At 33.0% G+C, this 23,977-nt stretch overlaps 1 protein-coding gene and 1 non-coding gene across 4 annotated transcripts; both read left to right on the top strand.

Annotated features, from left to right (window-relative positions):
* Positions 1-117: 117 nt before the first annotated feature.
* On the top strand, positions 118-23,271 carry LOC126979927 (lysosomal thioesterase PPT2 homolog). Of its 3 annotated transcripts, none has more exons than XR_007732913.1 (7): positions 118-469; positions 1,295-1,436; positions 3,232-3,339; positions 4,796-4,967; positions 5,620-5,721; positions 6,422-7,666; positions 7,959-12,940. XR_007732913.1 is itself a non-coding variant. In XM_050829522.1 (7 exons), exons 1-7 carry the CDS (start codon positions 320-322, stop codon positions 23,196-23,198), a joined length of 894 nt encoding a protein of 297 aa, XP_050685479.1. In that variant the 5' UTR covers positions 118-319; the 3' UTR covers positions 23,199-23,271. The 3 variants fall into 3 exon arrangements, 2 of the variants coding, with proteins under 2 accessions (XP_050685479.1, XP_050685480.1); XM_050829522.1 differs by lacking the exon at positions 7,959-12,940 and adding an exon at positions 23,136-23,271 and having other exon boundaries at positions 6,422-6,578; XM_050829523.1 differs by lacking the exon at positions 7,959-12,940 and adding an exon at positions 19,518-19,635 and having other exon boundaries at positions 6,422-6,578.
* Positions 5,495-5,566, top strand: Trnaq-cug (transfer RNA glutamine (anticodon CUG)). Its single transcript has one exon. It is a non-coding gene; the product is annotated as a tRNA-Gln (tRNA).
* Positions 23,272-23,977: the final 706 nt, after the last annotated feature.

The raw sequence follows: 23,977 nt of genomic DNA, 5'->3' as shown, positions 1-23,977 counted from the left end.
GTCGCTAAACGATAAAAAATGTTGACGACAAACAATCGTTATAATGGGAACAGGTAGAGACGACAGTCGTCGAACGATAAATTAGTCGTTACGACATAGTGGGAACGCGCCCTTAGTATTTATTTACATTTTACATTATAAATTTACTATTTCTGTGATTGTTTACTTTTTACTGTACAGAGTATCGTTAGAAAATATGCAAAAACTCATTTAATTTCCAAAAATAATAACACTAGTCCTCCACTACTTCTTAGTGTGATTTTCAAATATAGCCTTAGATATTTCTTGAAATATCGTTCTTTGTTCTATTTTGTTGACCATGAAATTAAAAGTGTCATTAGATATTTTAATAGTAATTGTCGTGGTATTGTTTATAAGTCCTAATTTATGTTATAAACCTGTCGTTTTAATTCATGGCATAATGACGGGCAGTGGAAGTATGGAAATGATTTCAAGAAGGATCCAAGAGGTAAATAAATTAGTTTATTAGAACAAAAGAAAATAGTAATAATATGCATCGCATATTAATACAGCGTTTTAGACCAACATTTTAGGTTCTAATTGCAAAAAGTTGGGTATAATAATTGATGTACATCCTCCTCCTGTCTTCCTGTTTTATTTTATGACAATAAAGGACGAGACTAGCAGGACGTTCAGCTGATGGTAATTGATACACCCTGCCCATTAATTCATTCCTGTCTTCCTGTGTCAACATGAAGCTGTTGAATACATTCTCACATTTCATACTACTTATTTTTATGCAGTTTTGTAACAAAACTCTCCCAAATGTGGAGCTGTGCTGTAGAATCTACACCAACAAGTAATAATTTTTAGGTTTCTCCTAAGAATGGTATGTAAAGCTATTTTATATATTATATGCTTCAATAGAGTAGATAATTTTGTATAAATATAAACACATGAGATACACCAAGTTTTTTTTACCAAGACATTTATTTTGTGTATAAGATGGTATATTTTGCACAGTCTTACAGCTTGTTTCAATAGCTTTCTGATACATTCACTCAAATCATCATAATTATAAGCAATCTATTGCTACACATAAAATAATATGCAATGACAGAATGCTGCGCGATTAGAACAGAAAGGTAAATAACAACTGTGATATGGGTTTTTTTTTGTCAGTGGTAAGAAAGTTGACTTGGAAAGTTAATTTTTATCAAACATATAATTAATAAGTTAATCTAATGTAAATAGTTAAGTTATTATTAGCTACATGAGTTTAAAATTTTGATCTTGAATTATTATGTCACTAAATCTGTATTTCTTTTTCCAGAAACATCCTGGAACAAAAGTTTATAATGTTAACAGATTTGAAAGTTGGTCCAGCTTAGAGACAATGTGGCACCAAGTGCTGGAAATTGGACAAGATGTGGCAAATATATCTAGTCAATATCCTGATGGAATAAATCTCATAGGTATATAATCTTGTGACTTTATATTTTATAGTTCTGGATTTGTAAGACTCTATACTTACTATTGTTTTAAAATTGGTGAAAGAAAGGGTAGAACCGTTACCCCTCTTCCAGGAGATGCTGGCTCAAACCCTATTCAATTTTAGAATTCATATGTATGTTTATTTGAAGCTCTTATGGTGAAATAGAACATTGTGACAAAGTCTACACACACCTTCCTTAAAGGCCGGCAATACTCTTGTGATTCCTCTGGTGTTGCAAGAGAATGTGTGTGGTGGTTATCACTTAACACCAGGTGACACATACGCTAGTTTGTCCTCCTATTCCATAAAAAAAAGTGTTTGTAAGACAAGTAAACTACACATTGACTTCTGGAAAATAACCTGTGCAAATGTTACCTATTTCAATACTGGAATTAATTATTTAGATATTTATGTTATATTAAATGAAGATATTTATATTATATCAGTGTTTTCTGTAAATTTAAGTTATCATATTTTTCTTTATGTTTATTATTAACATGCATGTTTTTGTTCTTGTTTAAATAAGAGATATCAAATCAGTAATTAACATTAATAGGGTTATTGACTGTTTTTAAAATACATATTAAGTATTAATCTGTTGGTGTCACACTACTTAATCTTTTATCTGAACTAAGTGTCTGTAGAAAAGACACTTATTTTTAATCAACTAAGAAAAGTAGAAGGTTATTATTTCACATATTTATTTTATTTTTGTTTATTTCCTCAATTTTACTATATATTTATACAGTCTAGGTCTGTATGCTGCTGATGATATTAATTAATAATAAAATTAAACACACGGATGGAACTGCTTAACCATAATCATAAACAAAATTAAATAATGAGATATTTAATTAACCTGAAAAAAATCAATTTTGCATAATATCTTTCCGGAACAACCTGTAAGAAATGTAGTAGCCGCACGCTAGCTTTGCCACTGATACCTTTTTTTTGCTGTCTTATGCGACCATGTAAGAATGATTAAAAATTGTTTCCTAAATATATATAACTTGTTTGTTTGAAAAATTACAATTATTTACTTTAAATTTTAATATTATTTTTTTACTATTAAGGTTAGGTAGGTTTACCCATATGTTTTTAACGTTGTTATTATAGAGCCACACTGTATATAGATTTTAAAAATAATTTATTTTATAATTATTAGTTACCTATACCTTGTTTTAAAGTTTATATATTTATGAAGTCTGTCTTTTACTTTTTCCTTTTCAATTTTTTTGTGCCCAACTCCCTCTTACCTTAGTTGGTTGACCTAATTCATTGCATTGTGAATATTATTATTTGGAGTAATCACGTTATTATAAGGAATATAGCATTTGGAGTATGCTGGGTTATAAGGGTTATTGTTAAAGAAAAGGTTGATAAATGACAAAATGTATATAACTTTAACATTCATGTGTTATGTTTTACCTAATTTAATGAATAATATTGAATTTAAATATATCATAAATTCATAGGTACAGATTTTAATAAGCAGTGAGCAAAATTAAGCACTGTCATACAATTATGTCATCGCTGAATTTGCAAGCCAGAATTGACACATTTCTTTTTCTGTTAAAATTAATAACATCTCTCTGTAAATAATAATAATTATAGCTGCAACAATTCTGAGATTTCTCTGGTAGTGCAAGAAGGTATCAACAACAGTATTCACCTCCTATCAGGTGATATTCTCTGCACTCCTAATCCCATTTCTCTCTAAAGCTGTTTAATACTGATATTTCCATTAAATAATAAAATACATTGACATATTCCAGGATACTCTCAAGGTGGACTAGTTGCCAGAGGCATAGTGCAGACATTTCCTAATGTGTCTGTGAGCACTTTTATATCATTGAGCTCACCACAGGCTGGACAGTATGGAGGTAAATTATTTCAGTTCATTAAATCTGATTTGTTTAAATCTTCGAGGGCTTTGCAAACCTGACCTTTACTGCAATGGTCTATTATAACTACCTATATTTATATATATATATATATATATATATATATATAACCCATAGACGCCTTATAAAGGTGAATTTTCATATACTAGGTTAGGAAGGGAGATCTTATACAAAATCACCAGCCAGTATCGATTGCATTTAAAATATGCTTAAATCTGATCAATTAATATTCAGTACACCGCCCCCATTCACCTTAGTTGATTGACTGATTTGTATACACTGCAATTACATAGGTATTGGGAACCTCGCCTCACGAGGTCGATAATTATAGCAGAACTAATAAAAAAAGAGATGTGCGGTTTTGTGATGGGTTCAAATGCCTACATTTAATACACAAGTATTCATTCAAAGTATATCAAACCCGCAACAAGTTCATTAATAGGACCACAAAATGGCTCTGTCGTAAATCATATTACTCCACTGCTGAATATCTAAATGATCGGACATGCTGGGACTAGATTGTGATTATTTTATAGCGATAGAAGTGACTGTACAATATTGTATATTTTTCTTGAAAAGAGCGCAAAAAAAAGAATGCTGGGAGAGTTTCTTGCGCCGCTTCTTCTCTCTCAGAGCGCCATTTGTTTCCGAAGCGGTAATAATATCTAGTACTACTAAGAAATGACATCAAAAAGAATTGTAAAGGAATCAATTTTGAGAAAATAAATGCCTTTTATGCCTTTATACCCCCCATAACCAAATTACTTTAAAAATCTTTTATTTACTTGCCGTATTAATCTTGTGCATGCATATTGACTTGATGAGTTTTTTAAAAGTACAAAATAATTATACCTGCTATTTCAATATTAGTCATTCAAGTTGGTGCACGTAACATAGCTTATACGGTATCGTGAAAGTTTATTATTAAAATAAGAATTTGTGTAAATTAATAGTGGTCAATAAACCTTAACCCCAAAATAACTTATGTCATTTATGGTTATATACATAATGACCCCTGGGAAATTGAGGTCGACCTCAAGGGTCAATACATGTAGTAGTTTGTTTCCGAATTAGCATTTATATAGTTAAGTATATTTTTTTCTATTAGTAAGCCATTATTGCTGCTAATGTAATTTTTATACATATATTTTCTATATTTTAATTAAACAGTGTGTCCTGTGACACATTGATAGGCCTCCCCCAGCTTCTTCCATATTTTCCTGTTGTTTTCTGTTCTGGTGCAAATAGCACTAATTTTCTTTAAGTATATCATCTTCCCATCTCCTGACTTGTCTGCCCTGCTTTTTTTTAAAATATTAAGTGTGTTTAAATATGCCATTGTTTGGCACTCATAGTACAGGCTATGTGTAGTAGTGTCTATATTATATTTATTTCAGCTAAGAGACTATACATTCTGATAATTTGTCTCTTCCAGCTGGTTTCCTCCATGTGGTGTTTCCGGGTTTGGTGAAAGAGTCAGCATATGAATTGTTTTATTCTAGAGTGGGTCAACACACATCTGTTGGTAACTACTGGAAGGACCCCTACCATCAGTCACTGTATGAGACCTACAGTGTCTACCTGCCTTTTATCAATAATCATATAAAGTAAGATCCATAACTTCTATTTTTTTTATGATTAATTATCCTTTTTATTTTTTTGGATGAGATGGGATAATATCAATGCTTATATAATAAAATCAGATAATAACATAACTAATAGTGTGTGACAATAATTATTCGACACTGAAAAATCGTCTCGCTAGGTCTATTAAAATGATAAAGTAAAAACAAAATAATATTTCGAGAAACTTGCTTTGTTGACTGTGCGTGACTTATAAACGTTAGTAGAGATAAGACGCTATCACACTATTTTGTGGTAATATAATATAGCGCTTAAAATTACGCTAAAATTATTCTGATAAAATTTTATATAAGCGCCATCTAGTGGAGTTTATATAGACTAATGTAAAACATACGTGGAGTATGGATTGGAATAGCCATGCACGTTTGCTTACTTTTTTTTAAATCAAATCATGATTTTGTTTTAAATTAATATAGCTAAACATTACGAAGTCTTATTTTTATTATTCTTTGTATGAAATAGGTATGTTAATTTCGATACTGTAGATATCGGTTCCATGGTGTAATGGTTAGCACTCTGGACTCTGAATCCAGCGATCCGAGTTCAAATCTCGGTGGAACCTGATCTTTTTGCTGATTTTTAATTTTTTTTTGACTTCTTCGTTTTTTTTTTCAGATCAGCGAAGTCAGATGATTTTAAGGCAAATTTACTACGGCTCAAGAGGCTAGTCTTGATTGGCGGGCCTGACGATAATGTTATTACTCCATGGCAAAGCAGGTAATAGTCATGACATAGTCTCTTTTATCAATTTTTACATTCTGTATAAATTGTTTTATTATTACTTAATTTGTATTTATCATCATATGAAGCATATTTTTCTGTATCCTGAATCAGATTAAGATTAAGAAAACCTAAACATTTACAAGACAAAATGTCTTAAAGGGCCTCCTAACATAAAGTTTTGATTAGTGTGATTTTTTTTTATGTACGCTAAGACTTTGATAATGACTTGGTAAACTTAAATAAGCACATTGTATAACGATGATGTAACAAAATTATTTGCCCACCCAACAGTAAGTGAATATCAGTAACCATAGACAACCACTATACTAAAGTTATTGGCAGGAGATTTTACCAGTGGGAGGCTCCTTTGCACCGGATGCCGGCTAGATTATGGGCACCACAACGGTGCCTATTTCTGCCGTGAAATAATGTAATGTATAAGCATTACTGTGTTTCGGTCTGAAGGGCGCCGTAGCTAGTGAAATTACTGGGCAAATGAGACTTAATATCATGTCTCAAGGAGACGAGCGCAATTGTATTGCTGCTCAGAATTTTTGGGTTCGTGAGCGGCACTGCATTGTTGGCCAGAGCGTATCAATTACCATCAGAAGAAAGTCTGGCTCGTCTCGTCCCTTATTTTCATTTAAAAAAAAAAAATTTTTTTTTGAATTTCACCTTAATCCTTTTCTTCCAGCCAATTTGGATATTACGGCGTCAACGATACTGTGATAGAAATGTACAATCAAGAGATATATGTAAATGACTCTATAGGCTTAAGAACATTGGACAAGAGTGGTCGATTGCACGTTGTGACTGTACCAGGGGTGAATCATTTCAGTTGGCACATGAACGTGAGCATTGTAGACGATTATCTATTGCAGTATTTAGATTAAGATTAACACGTAGATCTGATGCTTTTCTCGTAATTTATTGAAAAACTGTAGGTTTCATAAGAATTTGGCGTATTGTCTTGTTTCAAAATGGATGCTCTGTTATTTAAGTCAAAGTGAGTTTAAAATTCAATTAAATCCTTTATTTTGCCAGAAAACATGTAACAATGGGTGTCAGCAATTTTAAATTATCAATGTAACCGGCCATTGCTGGCATGCAAAATTATTATTAAATATTAACTCTAGCGGCCTTACAAATAATCTGTGTATAAAGTTATAGCTAATCTACCTATATATATAAATGAATTGCTGTTCGTTAGTCTCGCTAAAACTCGAGAACGGCTGGACCGATTTATTTGTGGAAGTCCAGAGAAGGTTTCTGTTGTGAAACAATTTTATTACGACAACAGGGTGCATATTTTACGAAGTAATTCTTGATGTTATGATATATTATTGACAAATTCATAAAAAAACATTATTTTATTTATTATATACATAACAACGTCTGTCGGATCAGCTAGTAAACAATAAATATGCAAAATTTTGACTTTATCACTGACAACACTGTCAAAAAAATTATAATTCTGAAGTTTTTCAAATGTCAGCCTTGCAAATAAACACGGGAAACGTTATACGTCTGAATAAACCAATCATTAGGAACATGTCTAAATTGTAAATAGTTTGCATACTAGGTTTATCTTAATATATATAAATTACGTGACACGTTGTTTGTTCGCGATGGACTCATAAACTAATGAACGGATTTTAATGGGGATTACTTCATGGAGTGCAGTTTGGTCCAACTTGAGTTGCGACCCATAATTATTTTTATTTTCAATATTTGTTTTGTATGGACATATTTTCTATGTGAGAAATTAGTTACGCACGGTTTGACAGTTCCGCTGTGAAACAATTTCATTATAACAACAGGGAGCTTTTTTAAGAAATAATTCTTGATGTTTTGAAATATTATTGGCACATTCATTTAAAACAGTATTTTTTATTATCTACAGAACAACGTCTGTTGGGGCAGCTAGTTATATTATATAGTTTTATAAGTAATAAAAAATTTGCCTATATTATAGCCTGTACATCATTTTGTTCTATTGTCAATAGTTTTTGCAGCGCACGCAAAAATGGGTTTTCGATTTTACACCTTGTGTTACAAAATAGCAATTTTATTACGGATCCCTAATTTTGAAAAAAAAACATAGCCTATAGCCTTCCTCGATAAATGGACTACCCAACACTGAAAGAATCATTCAAATCGGACCAGTAGTACCAGAGATTAGCGCGTTCAAACAAACAAACAAACACTGCAGCTTTATAATATTAGTATAGATTAGGTATATTCTTAGGTATAACTATATATCAAGTTTATTTGTGCGGCCGTAGTTGTTTTAATTAGTTTTGCTGACATAAATCAAAAGACTGGCTAATGTTCGTGTCTTCTGACTCCAACCAAGCTATGCGGTGCTATGAATAGAAATTGGCCATAAGAGTGTGCATGTTGGAATTAGACATACCATAAGTAATGTTATAAAGTGGTGGTATTGAATTTTAAAATAATTGTTCACAATCCAAGTGTGTTTTGGGTTGGGTATGTTTTTTGTTTCATTATCATCAGATATTGTTTTTTTTCTAAGATATTGTGATATTAAAAGTCGCTAATTTAGACATAATAGAACTGTAAAGATAGGCTTTGCCCAACACTGACAAAGTTAAGAGTGGATATGAATTTTGATAAATAATTTTTACAAGTTTTAAAAACATTTTTTTTTTAATTTTTTTATTTAACCGTGTTGTGTTATACAAGTCTAGCTACTTATATAAGTATATTATTATTATGTAATAAATTTGGGTAATATTATGTAGATATACTATGTTGTATGTACTATTAAGTTATTTCAATAAATTAGTTTTAAGTAGACAATTTTACTAGACATGTTTAGTGTGTACTAAGAGTGATAAATTGTGCTTTTTTGGCATATTTTATGAACATTCTTTTACCGTAATATTTAATATTTAAATACCAGTGGGAGGCTCCCGTGCACAGGATGCTGGCTAGATTATGGGTACCATAACGGCGCTTTTACCTGCCGTGAAGTAGTAATGTAGTGAAATTGTACTGCCACTCTGAATTTTTGGTTTTTTCAAGAATCCTGAGCGGCACTGCATTGTTATGGGCAGGGCGTATCAATAACCATCAGCTGAACGTCCTGCTAGATAATAACGCTACGGTAATCGGATAAATTCTACTCAAATAATAATTAAGATGGCCAAAAATAATTTTAATCAGATTAGTTTAATTATCAATTAGTTAAAACATTATTTTATAGTTGAATGTTTATAACCACAAATTATTATTTATTTTTCTGGTTTCAATCGCCCAATAAGGACCATAAACAAATTTATTTTGTAACTTTATATAATTTATATGTGTAGATAGAGTCTCTTCTAATACAATCGATGACAACAGGCCAGGTCTATTACTTTGGTGTGCCTGACAAGCTACGTCTTACACTCGCGATTTGTATGTCACTTTGTGTTAGTGTGCATTCATTGCTCAAAATGGAGGTTAACAGTCAAACTCAATATTTTTAAGCTGTGAATGTCTATCTAGACTTATAAATGATCTAAGTTTGTATGAATGTGCAGAAATTTGGTACAAATATATTATTTAATGTGTGTGTGTAATAGTTTGTGTTAAAATTATTCACAATAGGTGTTTATGCCACTATCAAGTAACCAAAAATCAATTATTTATTTATTTAGCATTATAGAATTTGAAGGACTTCCTTTTTAAGTTCACAGAACCTGTGTTAGGGAAGACCGCTCTTTCCAGCGGATAATAATGATAACTTATTTAACAAAAAACAAATACTTCAATAAACTAATCTTAAGTAATGAATGCCAGTATGTCGCAAATCGTACAATATATAATAATAGTATGAGTGTTATAATGGTTAATTACTTGTAGTTGGATTCAATTTCTATGACTCAAAAAAAAAAAAAAAAAATTGTGGCGGAAATACTGAAATTGCACAGGTCGTGAGGTTTTTGAGATGTGAAGTTTACGGCCTGAAAAGATGGTTGTGGCTTTTATATTGTATCAAATACAATGAAACTACTTATAAAGTTTTCACTGTACAGTTGGCTCGTTTAGAAATGATCATGCCATGCAGGAATTACTAGTTTTGTATATATTTTTATAAATACTTATTTAAAATACTAGTTCAAGATAAACATTACATTTACAGCATTTTCCTGTTTCTGGTTATGTGTAGGTTATCATACGAAATAGAAATTAATGTTCAAATTACCAAATACTTATTGTTACTTATAGAAAAGACTAGAAAGTGTCATATAGGTGCTGTAGCCAGTGAGATTACTGTGCAAATTAGACTTAACATCTTAAGGTGACGAGCACAGTTGTAGTTTCAAGAATCCTGAGCGGCACTGCATTGTAATGGGCAGGGCGTTTCAATTATCAGCTGAACGTCCTGCTCGTCTTGTCCGATATTTTCATTAAAAAAAAATTGTCATATATTTTTATTTATATAATTATGAAACAGATTTTTTGCTGTCGTCATTTATATAAAAGCGTACCTATATTATCATATATTTATAGAGCACTCTTTTTTTTATCCTACCTACCAAAAGCCAAGTAATTTTATCATTATAAGTGTCAGAAACTCATTCTAGGCGAGGAGAGATCTCTCCAATCATGCGTTATAAGTGTATAGTTTTAGTAACGAGAGACGTGCCAAGATTTTTCAAATATGTGTATTTTGTAAGCGCACATTATAAAAAATTTAATAAAAATGTCAGAAATAAACATTCAGTCAGGAAACTGCTCCTGTGGAGTCTGGAAAAGTAATGGCATATTTTTTTTTTTTTTTTTGCGCCCAAGCAAGGGAATGGGCTACCCTTCGGGGTAACGACGGGAGGGCGGTGGTGAATGCTCATGCATACCAACGCAGTCTAAGTCTGCGTTGGTTATGTGGGACTCACGTGAAAACCTAGGTGCCTACCCACTAAACACCACCTGCAGTTGGCTTTGGGCAGGTGCCCTCTAAGCCTACATCGAAGGCGACTTTCTCATGGGGAGAGAGAGGCGCAAGCGGCACTCCCTATGGAGTTTCCGCTGGGATAATTATAGGCCTTCCGCTGTACTGTGCATTTCTTATATAGCACTCAACGTCACACGGTTAATGCACTGTCGATGTCGTGACAGTGACAATGATAGTTAACACATACTCTGTTAAGACTAGATGTCAATACACTACAGAATCTTATAGGCATTATTTATTACGTGACAGTAGAACCTTGCGACTTGCCCCGTACTATTACGCCGGACTTCCTTTCCCAATTGTCACGCGGGCATAATATTCTAATTTATAAAAGAAATATTGTTATTGTAGTATATAGCATTAAACAGATACCTCACAGCAAATTGATGGCTGTATACTTAGTTATAAGTTAGTTAAATAACCAATAATATTGAAACTATGCCATAATATAATAACTTTTCCCTTTTTGTAGCATAGTTTGGCACGGCTATACTGAGCCCGCTTTTTTGAAGGTTTTTGTATTGTTATATATTTTCCTTGGATTACGTAAAAGTGTACGTTTTCCACTCTTTATATGTCAGATCTAATAATAACTGTACAAATCACAACTGTAACAGAATAGTTATCGTTATTTTATAAATAAATGTAATCATCATTCTCACCAATGACGTTCTATACATATGGACATATCATTCGCAGTCTGACAGTGGAACGGAAAAAGTGTGCTTAAAGACAATGTAAGCACACTTTTCTATTTAGTCGTGCGTCAACTGTGTGTCAATCAACAAGCCTAGGTGTGCTATAAAAAGTGCTTAAATAGTTCATTAACGACCCAAAAAAGAAGATGGACTGACTTATCATCGGTAAGGTTATTTTATTTATATAAGATTAATATGCAAAAAGCTTAAGTAATTTAATAAAACAAATATTTTTTTATTTAATATGGTATTAATTATTGACAAGTCCCCAGACAATATCGGCTTTGATATTGTATGAGGTGCATTGTCTATATGTACGTCATTGATTCTCACAATCTAAACTACAATTATTTGTGTGTTAGTATATCATATCAATTCTTTGTTCATTTTTACAAATTACTGACTTATAATGTATTCAAAGGTCTTGTGTTTTTCTGTAGATGTACCACTGTAAGCAAATTAACATATAATAGTCAAGCAATAGTCAATATATTTGTCTCACATTCTACCAAAGTTGTAATATGATTACTGCTTCAATAATTTTTGGTTTAAGTTCTCTTAATGGTGTATATTATAACCCATCTGAAACTAGTTAAATACCAGTTACCAGTTTACCAGTTTGACCTTTGATCCTACCTACTAAGCTAGAGCTCCCGGGTTCGAATTCCGGTAGGTGCAAGCATTTATATGATGAATATGAATGTTTGTTTCCGAGTCATGGAAGTTTAAATGTATTTATGTGTGTTTATATGAATTAATGTATTTTTAAGTAAGTATATTGTATAAAATATATCGTTGTCTTGTAACCTATAACACAGGCTATATATGCTTAACTTGGGTCAAGATTATTTGTGTAAAAAGTGTGTAAAAAAAATTAACTTAATAGATCTTCAAGGTGTCATAAATTAGGATCACACAACTCAAATCTTTTGGAGTTTTCAATCTATGGTGGGTTTTCAAAATTTGATTGAAGTAGGCCGTTGTGACTGAAGTATGTTCGTTAATGGGTGTCATAAAAAAACATACATTGTACCAATTTTTGATTTTTGGACAAACATCGACGACACACACGAACTAGAGGTGCGTAGATGTCGTTGTACCGATGCGTGTCATATTACGAGGATGATTTATTAGGTTGTGAAAGCAGTTTTTCACTTTAATCGGAGTAGTAGGGTCCATCCATAAATGACATCACACGAATTTCTTGATTTTTTTCACCCCTCCCCCGTCCTAGTGACAGCGGATCACATGTGTAGTACTGTGAGCGAGAAGAATGTCTGAATTAATAATGAATTGTCTGTAGTTTATGTAATTGGTGTTAACCGTTTTAATTAAAGTAAGTAAGTAAATAAATTAATAACGTGAAATAAAGCTATTCCAAGTTTAATCTTTTTAAACTTGGAGTAACTTTACACTGCGTTTATTAATCAGACAGGAATAGTATTGTGTTGTAATTCCCAAGAGTTACATATTCACTATAGTGACAGCGAATTGAAATAACATTAACTATTTGTTGTAGATGCTTTTTGAATAAATATACAAATTTACACAAGAGTTTGTTTTTAATTCATAACCTATGTATTATTGTGTGACTAGATGTAATTACTAATTACCAACACAAGTAGGTAAGATAAGCTAATATGTGATAATTACTACATAGTGGGTCAACTTTGTTTTGCCGCTAAAAATGTACAACGCTGTCTCGACATAAGGGCTGTCACAAAAACATTTACAGGGTACGCATTGTATATATCAAAATAAAAATTCTCGTGCGTATGAAGTACACATGTCAGAAGTGAAACCTGCATTGTGCATGAACCTCTAAACTGCATATGAAGTCCTGGTACATGTTGCTAGGATGACACAATATGATTTCAACAGCTATGAAAGACATTACTATCACCGGTACCATATTTATGTTCTCCTGGTGTACGTAACAATGTATTAAGGTACATTCGCGTCATATATAAGACAATCTCTTCTTCAACTATGATCGCCTGGTACCAAAACAATGTATAATGCTTTCTTACACATTTTTTTTCCACGTTAAATCTTATAAATTTATGTGTCTCGCTTTTTCGTTTCACCGACTTAAAATCACAACGATGCTAAAGAAGTCACTTCAAAAACTATCTTACAAAAGGCATATTAACATTCATTTTATTTTTGGCTCATACAATTACTTTGTATTCCTATGAAAAAGACCAAGTTGTTTGCCTTTAATTGGATCTACATTACGGTAGTGATAAATTATTTCAATGCTTAATTTTTGTATCTATGATGTTAATCTGTTGGTGGTCCATTACATACATATATAAATATTTTCACTGTGGTTGACTTGTAGATACTCTACAGCACAGGTAGCGTTAAAAGTTTAACGCAACCTTGTTGGAAGTCGCATTAGAAGTTTCACTTCAAAAACAATCTTTATAAAAAATCACTTAGTAGTAAAATCGTGATGTGGCATGAGAAGACAACACTTCTTTTTTGTGACATGCCTTAATTACGAGTACCGGTTTGCAATACAGCGAACCGGTACGACAGAGGAAGTCGCGGGAAGGAGGGGGACGCTCTTTCATATTTTTTCTTAATAATTTTTTTCTTATATTCAAATATCGATCGATAGAGCGCAAATTATTAAAAATAATATTGTTTTAAAGCTTACGAGGATATCTTACAACTAAGTAACTGACATTGGTAGCGCTTGCAACAGTTCCTAAATAAAGGCATAAAAGGCATTTATTTCCTCAAAATTGATTCCTTTAGAATTCTTTTTGATGTCATTTCTTATACTACTAGATACTACTACCGCTTCGGAAACAAATGGCGCTCTGAGAGAGATGAAGCGGCGCAAGAAACTCTCCCAGCACTCTTCTTTTTGCGCTCTTTTCAATAAAAATCTACAATATTGTACAGTCATTTCTATCGCTATAAAATAATCACAATCTAGTCCCAGGCTGTCAGATCATTTAGATATTCAGCAGTGGAGTAATAGGATTTACGACAGAGCCATTTTTTTTTATAAAACATTTAAATTTATTTATAGATAATGCCTGAACAGTGGCTGGGACTTTATTGTAGAAGTGTATACATTTAAACTTAAAGCAATAGCTTTAAGTTTAAATGTATTATATATATTCATAAGATACATAATAATGTATCTTATGAAGCCTACTAGAATTAGTTACAAGGTTATAAATAAATAAATAAATTAGTTACACTTGCTTACTCACTACGAAAGTTAAAGTACAAAAGATCTTTTCGTTCGGCTTATATCATTCACACTTTTAATTCTAAGTTCTTGGCCCGTCGAGTAAAAATAAACAATTATAGAAGTGTTCGTATTACACTTTTACGATTATTATATATCGGCAATCTTACCACACGCCACAACCGTCAAAATATCATCTTTACTGTCTGGATTCCTCCAAAGTGCGATTAACCAGGTACTTTCTTCCACGTTAATATAACCAAACCGAATTGGGCATCCTTGCGGTGTGCTATCAATCAGGTCGGTATAATATCCTAATTAAAACGAAGCGCGTACAACTTTATGAAATGCCGGCAATATCCTGTGCTTCTTCTGGTGCAATAGAGTTGCAGCAACCGTTATTATTTACCATCAGCTGACCCTTGTTGTCCTTGTATTCTATTAAAAAAAGATAACCCATTGGTCGAGATGTTTACGTCTCTACCCATTCTTGATGTATTTTTGATCTATACTTGTAAAAGGATTTATTTCCACGAACAAATGTTTCGTGTTTGGTTTTAATCCCCGCGTTAAGATAGGGACAGGCAACCATGTTAGTGACGTGATTGTGGCGTGAAGTTCAGGCAGATACTGCAAAAACCAAAGATGTTTCGTTTACAAACTGTTTTTATTATTTTTTCTTGTTTATCCCGTCTAGTATGTAGATTGTTTTATATTTACATTCTTGGTGTTATTTGAAGTTGAAGAGCAATATTTTATTTGTTTCATTCTTGTTGCGTAGGCACCATATAGTTACGTATCTGTATTCCGAGTACATATATTAAGTTAATAAATTCCGTCGCTCAAACGAAAAAACAAGCACCAAAATGTTACCGTGGAGATTGAACTTTTTGAACTTAGTTTTGTAAATCTCTCAACTCGAAGTCAACAACTGATTTGGCGGCATATTTTTTTTTAATGCCGAGATTGTAGGCACATTGATGTAGAATTCAAGCAAAACCACTCTCAGGCTTTTCAGCCAGTGCTTCCTGGTATAATACTTATTAATGATAGCGTTAGCGCAAATCATATTCATAGTAATAAATGTTCTGTTTTGACAGTGAGGTGAATATCCGTCATCAGTGATAACGATAAGGGGATAGTGACGCGGTGACTAACGCTCTTAAGAATTATAGTTGAAACGTATCTATATTTGATACGAAAATTCATGTTATTTTGCTTTGTCATTGAACTTATATGAGTTACTTTACATAGTGATACATACATATTTCAATAATGTTAACAATTCAATATGTTCATAAGCACATTGAGGAATTTGCTAGAAACTGACAAACGTAATGTTAACACGAGGAACAAACATAAACTTGTTATACCTACTACTCGGTTAAGTCGAGATAGTAAGTCTAAGGCGATGTATATGCTTCTACAATATGATCCCAGAAAATGTACAAAACAAATTTGTTACGAAATTTAAAAGAATTGTTAAAAACGTTTGTGAGGCAAAGATTACTATAGCATAAACGATTTCCTTAATGACACCACAGACTGAGAATGAAGCGAACACCCTCAGGCTCTTTAATTATTAATGTTTACTGTACGATATTACATTGCAATCCATATTTTTATAATAAAAGCCCGCCGAGTTTTTGGCGCCCGTTCTTCTTCAGGTCTAAGGCATTCTTTATTGAATGGGTGGTAGTGTTTGACGTTCAATAAGTGATATTGAATATAAATATTTGAATTTGAATCTGCTAATTCATGTCTCCCATTAGGTACTTACTAGGAACAAGAGATTTAAATTAACTCTGTTTGTTATTCTTTTACTACTAAACTACCTTACCGCTTTCGGTTAAACTAAGTATGGGCATAGTATTGTGGCATCGTAATCGATCATATCTTTCCCTTATATGGTCGAGGGAGGTGTTGGCTGGTCCACGCGTCATGTTCGCGAACGTCCGCTACTTGTGGCTAGAATGATCCTGTCATTAGGAAATCTAGACTATTGCTGTCATCTCTGGTCTGGTGCACATAACCAGCATCAGCTCGAACGGTTTGACCGCTTGCAACGCAGAGCTCCTCGAATTTTCGGGGACCCAGTGCTCTGTGCACGGCTCGATCGCCTGGCGTTGCGTAGAGATGTCGCTTCACTGTGTGTCTTCTATCGCATTTATTACAGGGAGCACCTTCGCACGACACGTCACAAATTAGGATATCATCCCCACCATCTGGATGTGTGGCCGTTCTCCACAGTGCGGCTTTCAAGGAACTTTCTTCCACGTACAAGAAAGTTGTAGAATGAGCTTCCTTGTGCGGTGTTTCCGGCACGATACGACATGGGCACCTTCAAAAATCTGCATTGCGCGCAAAATGTCTTTGGCGGATATTTCACATTCTCAACGCACACGACGTACATTTTCGGTCATTTTGTTGGCAGAACTGTAGGGATGTACACGCAATAGACGTACAGAGATTGCAGTGTATTATTTCGTACTTAAGAAGTATAAATGATAAATAATACTATAAAAAAGAAGAGATAGAGAATTTTAATTTCATCCTATTCTTTCAGAAAGATTATTAAAGGGACTGTTTCATATTAAACATTCAGTTCTAAATAAATTTGCACACTTCTTCCCACAATTTTTAAAATTTCTGATAATCTGGCAAAGATGTATCACACAGTGCTGGTCGGTTTTCTATTTCTTGAATAAACATCGATACATCGATTTCTAGCGCCATGATCCACCTCAACCACTAGCATGTGCAAATTACTTAAGTTAATTTTTTGGCGCACTTTTTGTACGGTGCGGTGCGGCGCGGTCTGTCAGATCTGCGAGGATATTTTGTGTGTCAGATTTTTTGCGCGTCGTTACTACATATAATTGTATAGGTTTTATCACAGACTTAAAAGTGCGTCACGGATAGTCTGTCGTCTGCGATAGGCCTTATTACCCGAAACACTCAAGAATAAATAACACACATTATTTACTAAGAAAGTTAAATTCCCTGTAATATTTACGTAATAAAGTCACCGTGATTCAGAGATCGAGAAGATAGTCAGTTGTTTTGTAGAAATCGTAAGCAAAAAATATCTGTAATGAAAATAGCATTTCAGCGTAAAAGCAATTTCCCTGTTGTTTTTGTCATTGCTCCGCGCGTGGTTAGCAACAGAGTATGGTGTGGATGATTCATCGCGTTTTTCTACGTTACTGACGCCGGCAACTAATAGGCTGGTCTGAGTTTAATATGCAGTGTTCACAGATGAGTCGATTTGATAGATATGCCATTTTTTTCGTGCCTATGATTAACTATGTGATAATTTATGTGTTAATAATAAAATTAAGAAAAGTTTTTAGTATTCATTATTAGTATTATTCAAAATATTTATAGATGTATTTTCCCTTTCTTTAGAATTTTGAAATATAAAATATATCTAATTCAAATAATTTATTTAAATAATATTAAGACTATTGGATAAGGTAAGTAGTAAATGACGAGCCATACAATTAGGGGTTCAATAATTTGTTTAAAACTATTACCGACAAAGTTATATTACTACAATATTGTTAGATTTTCTGCGTTAGTAATTATAGAAATAGTTACACAATATGAAATAAACACCGCGCAGTGTTTTATTTGATTTATAAGTATTTGGGTAATAGATTAATGAAAAAAATTAAAACTGCGTCCATTTCAATATAATTAGCTCAAAATTAATTTTACCTTCTTAACCGAAACAAAAAACATCAAAATAATTATTCAGAATATCTTATCGGAATCCGATAGTGCGTATTTGCAATACTGTAATGGCGATAAAATAAAGTTAATATAATAATATAAAATAAGTTTACACATGTAGTTTCTTTGATTAACGCGAGTGTTACACATTTAAATAAAACATATTTTAAATCAGTTCAAATCAGGTCAGTCAGGAGAGTCCCCATGAAAACGTGCTCTGGAAAGGTCACGAAACGTCGAGTGATATAAAATAATAATAAAAATGTAACTTTTACGCAAAATCTAATGAAAATAACAGTTACAATTACACGTGTTTTAACCCTGTCAAACTTATTTCAATGTAATTAATTTCAGGAGTGAGGATTATCACTTTAAAAACATAACTACATAATTGTTTATTTTATTGTTTTATTCTTTGGTCCATTATAAATACAGACCGTCTGTAGTTTTTGTGTTCTTTGCCCATACGAGGCCTACATGTCTGGAGTATGCGCGTGAGTCACCACATTTCTCAGGGCGGCTTATATCAATTTTGTAAGGTGGATGAATCAACCTCGCGTAATAGTTGAGCTGGCGAGGAAAATGTAATAAAATATTATCTTATTTACTGTTGCGAATTCATATTACGATTTATGCGTAATCTAATTCTGAATACGAAGTATTTCAAGCCATATTTCTATTACTTATGCGTAATTTTCTTGGGAAGTTAAATTTAGTATGTTTTTACCTTTTAAGTTTATTCAAGATGAGAAAAATAAATAGTAAATATGTACACAATAGTATTAATTAATCAAAATATTTTGTTGATGTTAATCAAACTTGAGGAGAATATAATCAAGGATAACGGTGTTTTTTCCCTCTAGAAATATTCCTCATGTCAAACTTGTCACGCGAAAAATCGTAATAAATGCTGCCGATAATTTGGAAAAAGTAAAACGTACAAGCCTAGTTTTCTATTATCTTAATCACTTTCTTAAAATCATCAAAATTGGAGATTAGGTATTTAGGGATAGAAAACGATGTTTGATTTTTATGTAGACATGCGGGTAGTTTGAAACTATTCGATTTGAAAGTTAATTAAAAGAAAACGATTCAACATAAAAGTAATTGTAAAACAGAAGCGGGGCGAAACCGCAAATTTAAAAATTGCAAAATCATTTAGTTATTGTTATGTTTTTTCCAGTAACCTTATCTGTTACACGGAATTTGAGATAACTTCAAGATATGAGTTTCTAATGTTCTGATAAGTGACAATGGATGTTTCCTGGAAGAAGAAATCGTGAAAAAACAACATACTTATGTCATTTGGTGGTGATGTATATCTCTCTATTTTATCCGGACCTAGTACGTATGTAATATATCCAATTTAATTAAATATTTACCTAAACATAAAATAACCAAAGACAGGCTCGAATTTACACATAAAATTGCTCTGGTTTGGGTGGGCAGTAAATAAATGCACATTTTTCATAAAGACAGAATGCATATATTTTCTCATTCTTTTTCCTTTGATATACTTTTTGATATCAATTAAAGTACTACCGTCGCTTTAGAAAAAAATGGGGCACTGAGAGTGAAGAAACACCACAAATAATTCCCTCGGTATTCTTGTTTACGCTCTTTATAAAAAATACAATTGTATACAAAATTGTACTGTATCATTGCCATAGACTTAGAATATACTAGGGATTAGACAAACAAAGTGTGCAAGAGAGACGAAAATCTCAAGAAGATCTCTCTAAGAATACCGCGAGATAGTAAAGACCACGCTTGGAATTTGCTGAATTTAGGCTGAGATAATAAAAAGTACCTACCCGTATCTATAATATTCATTGGAACTCGTAACTATTAAGTTATTATATCAAATAATAAACCATTAAGTAATTATTTGATAAGGCTAGGTAATGTACCTAGTATTCAAAAGCTCATTATGACAAAAAATACCGCTAGAATTACTTGCGTTGTAAAAGATAAAAGCGTGATAAAAATCTTCTACGATTAATAATACATTATAATCATTATTGCGACCAAATAATTTGAGCTAAAACCTACAATCTTAGATCTAAAGATTGACTGATGAATGAATGACGCAGCGCAGAGGGAACTCCCTTATCGTACGCGGTGCGCGGGCGCGTGTAACCGCCACATAAATATACGGCGCGTTCTTAATTCAAATCACTCCCTAACCTTCCTCCGCCCAAGTAAGACGTGTGCTTATAAAAACAATGAAGAAATACTCAGTGCTCGGCAACAAGAAGAAAGTTACGATGGAGACAAATGCGTCCCGATTAAAAGTTGTTGGAAACAATTGTATAGTTCGTGTGGACACTAATCAGGGTGATATCGAAGTGATTGGCAACGAGTGTCGTATTGAAGTGAAAGAGAACTGCGGTACTATCAATCTGGTCGGCAACGGCGGGGTTATAACAATAGACCGCAGATGGAAAGGCGATAACGTCTCAATAGTCGGCCCTAATTGCCATCTGCTCGTCAACGGTAAGGAGAAGTCCACGCCAGGGTACGAGGCGCAGCTATCGCCTTTCAGCCGGGACCTCGACGATGTTATAGAATCAATCTTTACCTTCGTCATGCGTTGAAGTATCATCGGAAGTATAAGTTTACAGTGCATTCCACAGACAAGAATGTTACCCAGAACCGACCTGGCAGGTTGATGAACTCTGTTTCAAGTTTGTAAGAGTACAAATTGATGGCTTGACGCTTACGTTTGTTTTTTCATTATTATTGTATTAGTGGAGTTATGTAACAGTGTTTGTGAGTTATTCCCCGCTTTGTATATAATTAGTAAGAATAAGTATTTGTTTCCTGTTCGTGGTTCCAATAATTGTAATGGCGCAAATAAGATTGGCATTAGATTGGTCGTGTCACGCTTTTTTGTTTTAAATTACGTCAATCAGTGTAACAGGATATCAGTGAAAATTATCTACAGCAATAAAATACTTATAATCATGATGTATTTTGTTTTATTTAACGTACTATATTGAGGCGATAAATTTTCATAAGTGTTTTATACTTATATTGAGTGTAGATGGATAGAGTTTATTGACTATCTGCATTGTTTTTTTTGAGAGATGAGGACAAGGCGTTTTATGTTACGCCACGATCATTAGATCAAATTTCAGCTGTTAAGAGGGTTCAGGTGCCCAAAACAATTATGATATCAATAAAAACAGTTACCACAAGATCTAAAAATGTACGGCCGATTCTAATATTCTCAAGTCTAAGATAATTTTTAATTAGGCCTGCTATTCGTAATCCATATTGTATGACATCCGTCAATGAATCCCGAGTCTTCATACCAATATGTCATTCTTGAAATCCACATTAGTAAATGAAAATCCACCGACAATTATCGAACAACAAATATGTTATACCATAGATTGTTGAAATGATCATCAAATCTTTCTATAGATCGGTGGTTGAAATTGATAATAATCTCGGATCACGACGACCTGTAAAGCCGAGTGGTTAGCGATCCTACCTACTAAGCTAGAGGTCCCGGGTTCGAATCCCGGTAGATGCAAGCATTTATATGATGAATATGGATGTTTGTTTCCGAGTCATGGATGTTTAAATGTATTTATGTATGTTTATATGAATTTATGTATGTTTAAGTAAGTATATTGTATTAAATATGTCATTGTCTTGTAACCCATAACACAGGCTATATATGCTTAACTTGGGGCAAGTCAATTTGTGTAAAAAGTGTGTCAATATTATTATTTATTTATTATTATCACTGTTTTTGGATTGCGACTGAAATCAACCATTAATGATAGAAATTTTGACATTGGCAACCCGACAGCTGAATACATAAGAATTAATTTGATAATCTGAATTTGAATATAATTATAATGCAATTACTTTCTCATTTATTGTATAAATAGAGCACAACATAATCCTTTTATTCGTAAAATATATATATAATAAAAAACCAGAAAGAATAACTAACTTATCTATAAACAGTTTCTATCCATCTGTGCGATGATAACCTTGTCTTTAAAATGATGGACATATTGAGATATCATCATAGATACTATGCTCAGTGTTATACCACTCTGCTATATTACAGAATTATACTCTTGCTATAAAAAAAGTCATTCAGTACCACCTTACAATCGAAATTGTTATATATTAGAGCTATTGTATTAGAAAAAACTTATTAAGATTCTTTTAAATCAACACAATTTTACAGGTTCAGCATTTCATATTTTATTAATAACCTACGCAACAGAGATACTCTTAAATAACGACGTACCTACTTGAATAAGTAATTTAAAAATTTTTTCATTGCAGTCGTTAATGCCAGTCAAACTATGATAAAATGTAATTTAGTGCGTATAGATTTCAATGCAACGAGTAATGTGGTTATGTCAATATTTAAATGCATAAATTATTTTGCTGTTTAAAGAATTGTTTTTATTTTGTACTAGCTGACCCATCAAACGTTGTATTGCCATATAAAGTGATGAGAAAAAATCAAAACTTAAATTAAAGTTTGTTTTTTTACCTCCTGAGAAAGTTAGGAAGATGTAAAGATTCTAATTAGTTATTCATATTGACCTATTCTTTCAATTTGATTTCTGCAAGACAAAGGCACATCAAAGGAAAAACAAAGTTGTTGTTTTTATTTCATTTCGAGCATTTTAACATTTATTCACCTTTTAAACCTCTGGACCTCCACAAATAATTCAAGACCAAAATTTGCCAAATCGGTCCAGCCGTTCTCGAGTTTTAGCGAGACTAACGAACAGCAATTCATTATATTCTTTATTATTCATAGATAAGAGGGGTTCAACGGGCAAGAGTCTCCAACATCCGTAACAGCAAAGGTCAAGAAGCTTAAAGGTCCCCATGTGGTTTAGGTTCTGGAAAAATGCTGCCGGTCATTGATTCCACAGCTTTATTCCACACGAAGAAGTCTTCCGCAAATCACACGGCTGTAGAATGTCAGACGTCAACATGAAGCGGGTGGAATTTCTCATTTTGACGTAATGTCCGGTGGTGGAATTCAGCTACTGGTATCAACCTGATAAACTCCTCTGAGCAATCCCCGTAATATATGCGGCAAAAGATGTAGAGAGACCCATATCTCTACGCAACGCCAAAGAATCAAGCCGATTGGATATGACTTGTTCGTAAGGAATGAATTATTCGAGCGCCCTCTCATAGGAAGGAACAGGTGAGGCCGGATGTGCGCACTTTTCGTCTAGTTAAACGCGGTGGCTTGAAATATTAATAAGTTTTGCCAGTAATTTAATAATTTATTCATAATTATATTTATCACAATATTTTCTAAATATCTAAGTGAAGTGAAAAGGTGAAAGTCAATGTGCTGGGTATTCTTTTTGCTTTGAAGTTTAATCTTAAAATCACTGGTAATAGCCTAAACACACGATCGGATTTCGTACGGCCGAAGAATCAGACTCGGTCTGATAGCGGACCATATTCGATGGTATGTCACATTGTCGATTCGCACAAAATTATTATTATTACCGTACTATACCAAGTTCTACGCCGGACCAATTGTTGCGAGGTGCCTACCAGATGTTCAATGGTCGGGCCGGACCAATTTCGACTAAACTACTCGGTCAACTCTATTTTACCTTGGATACTCAAAGTTTG

Source organism: Leptidea sinapis, chromosome 4 (genome assembly GCF_905404315.1).
Source record: "Leptidea sinapis chromosome 4, ilLepSina1.1, whole genome shotgun sequence".
Taxonomy (NCBI): domain Eukaryota; kingdom Metazoa; phylum Arthropoda; class Insecta; order Lepidoptera; family Pieridae; genus Leptidea; species Leptidea sinapis.
The sequence above is the reverse complement of the archived record's forward strand: the minus strand, read 5'-3'. Positions and strand labels throughout refer to the sequence as shown.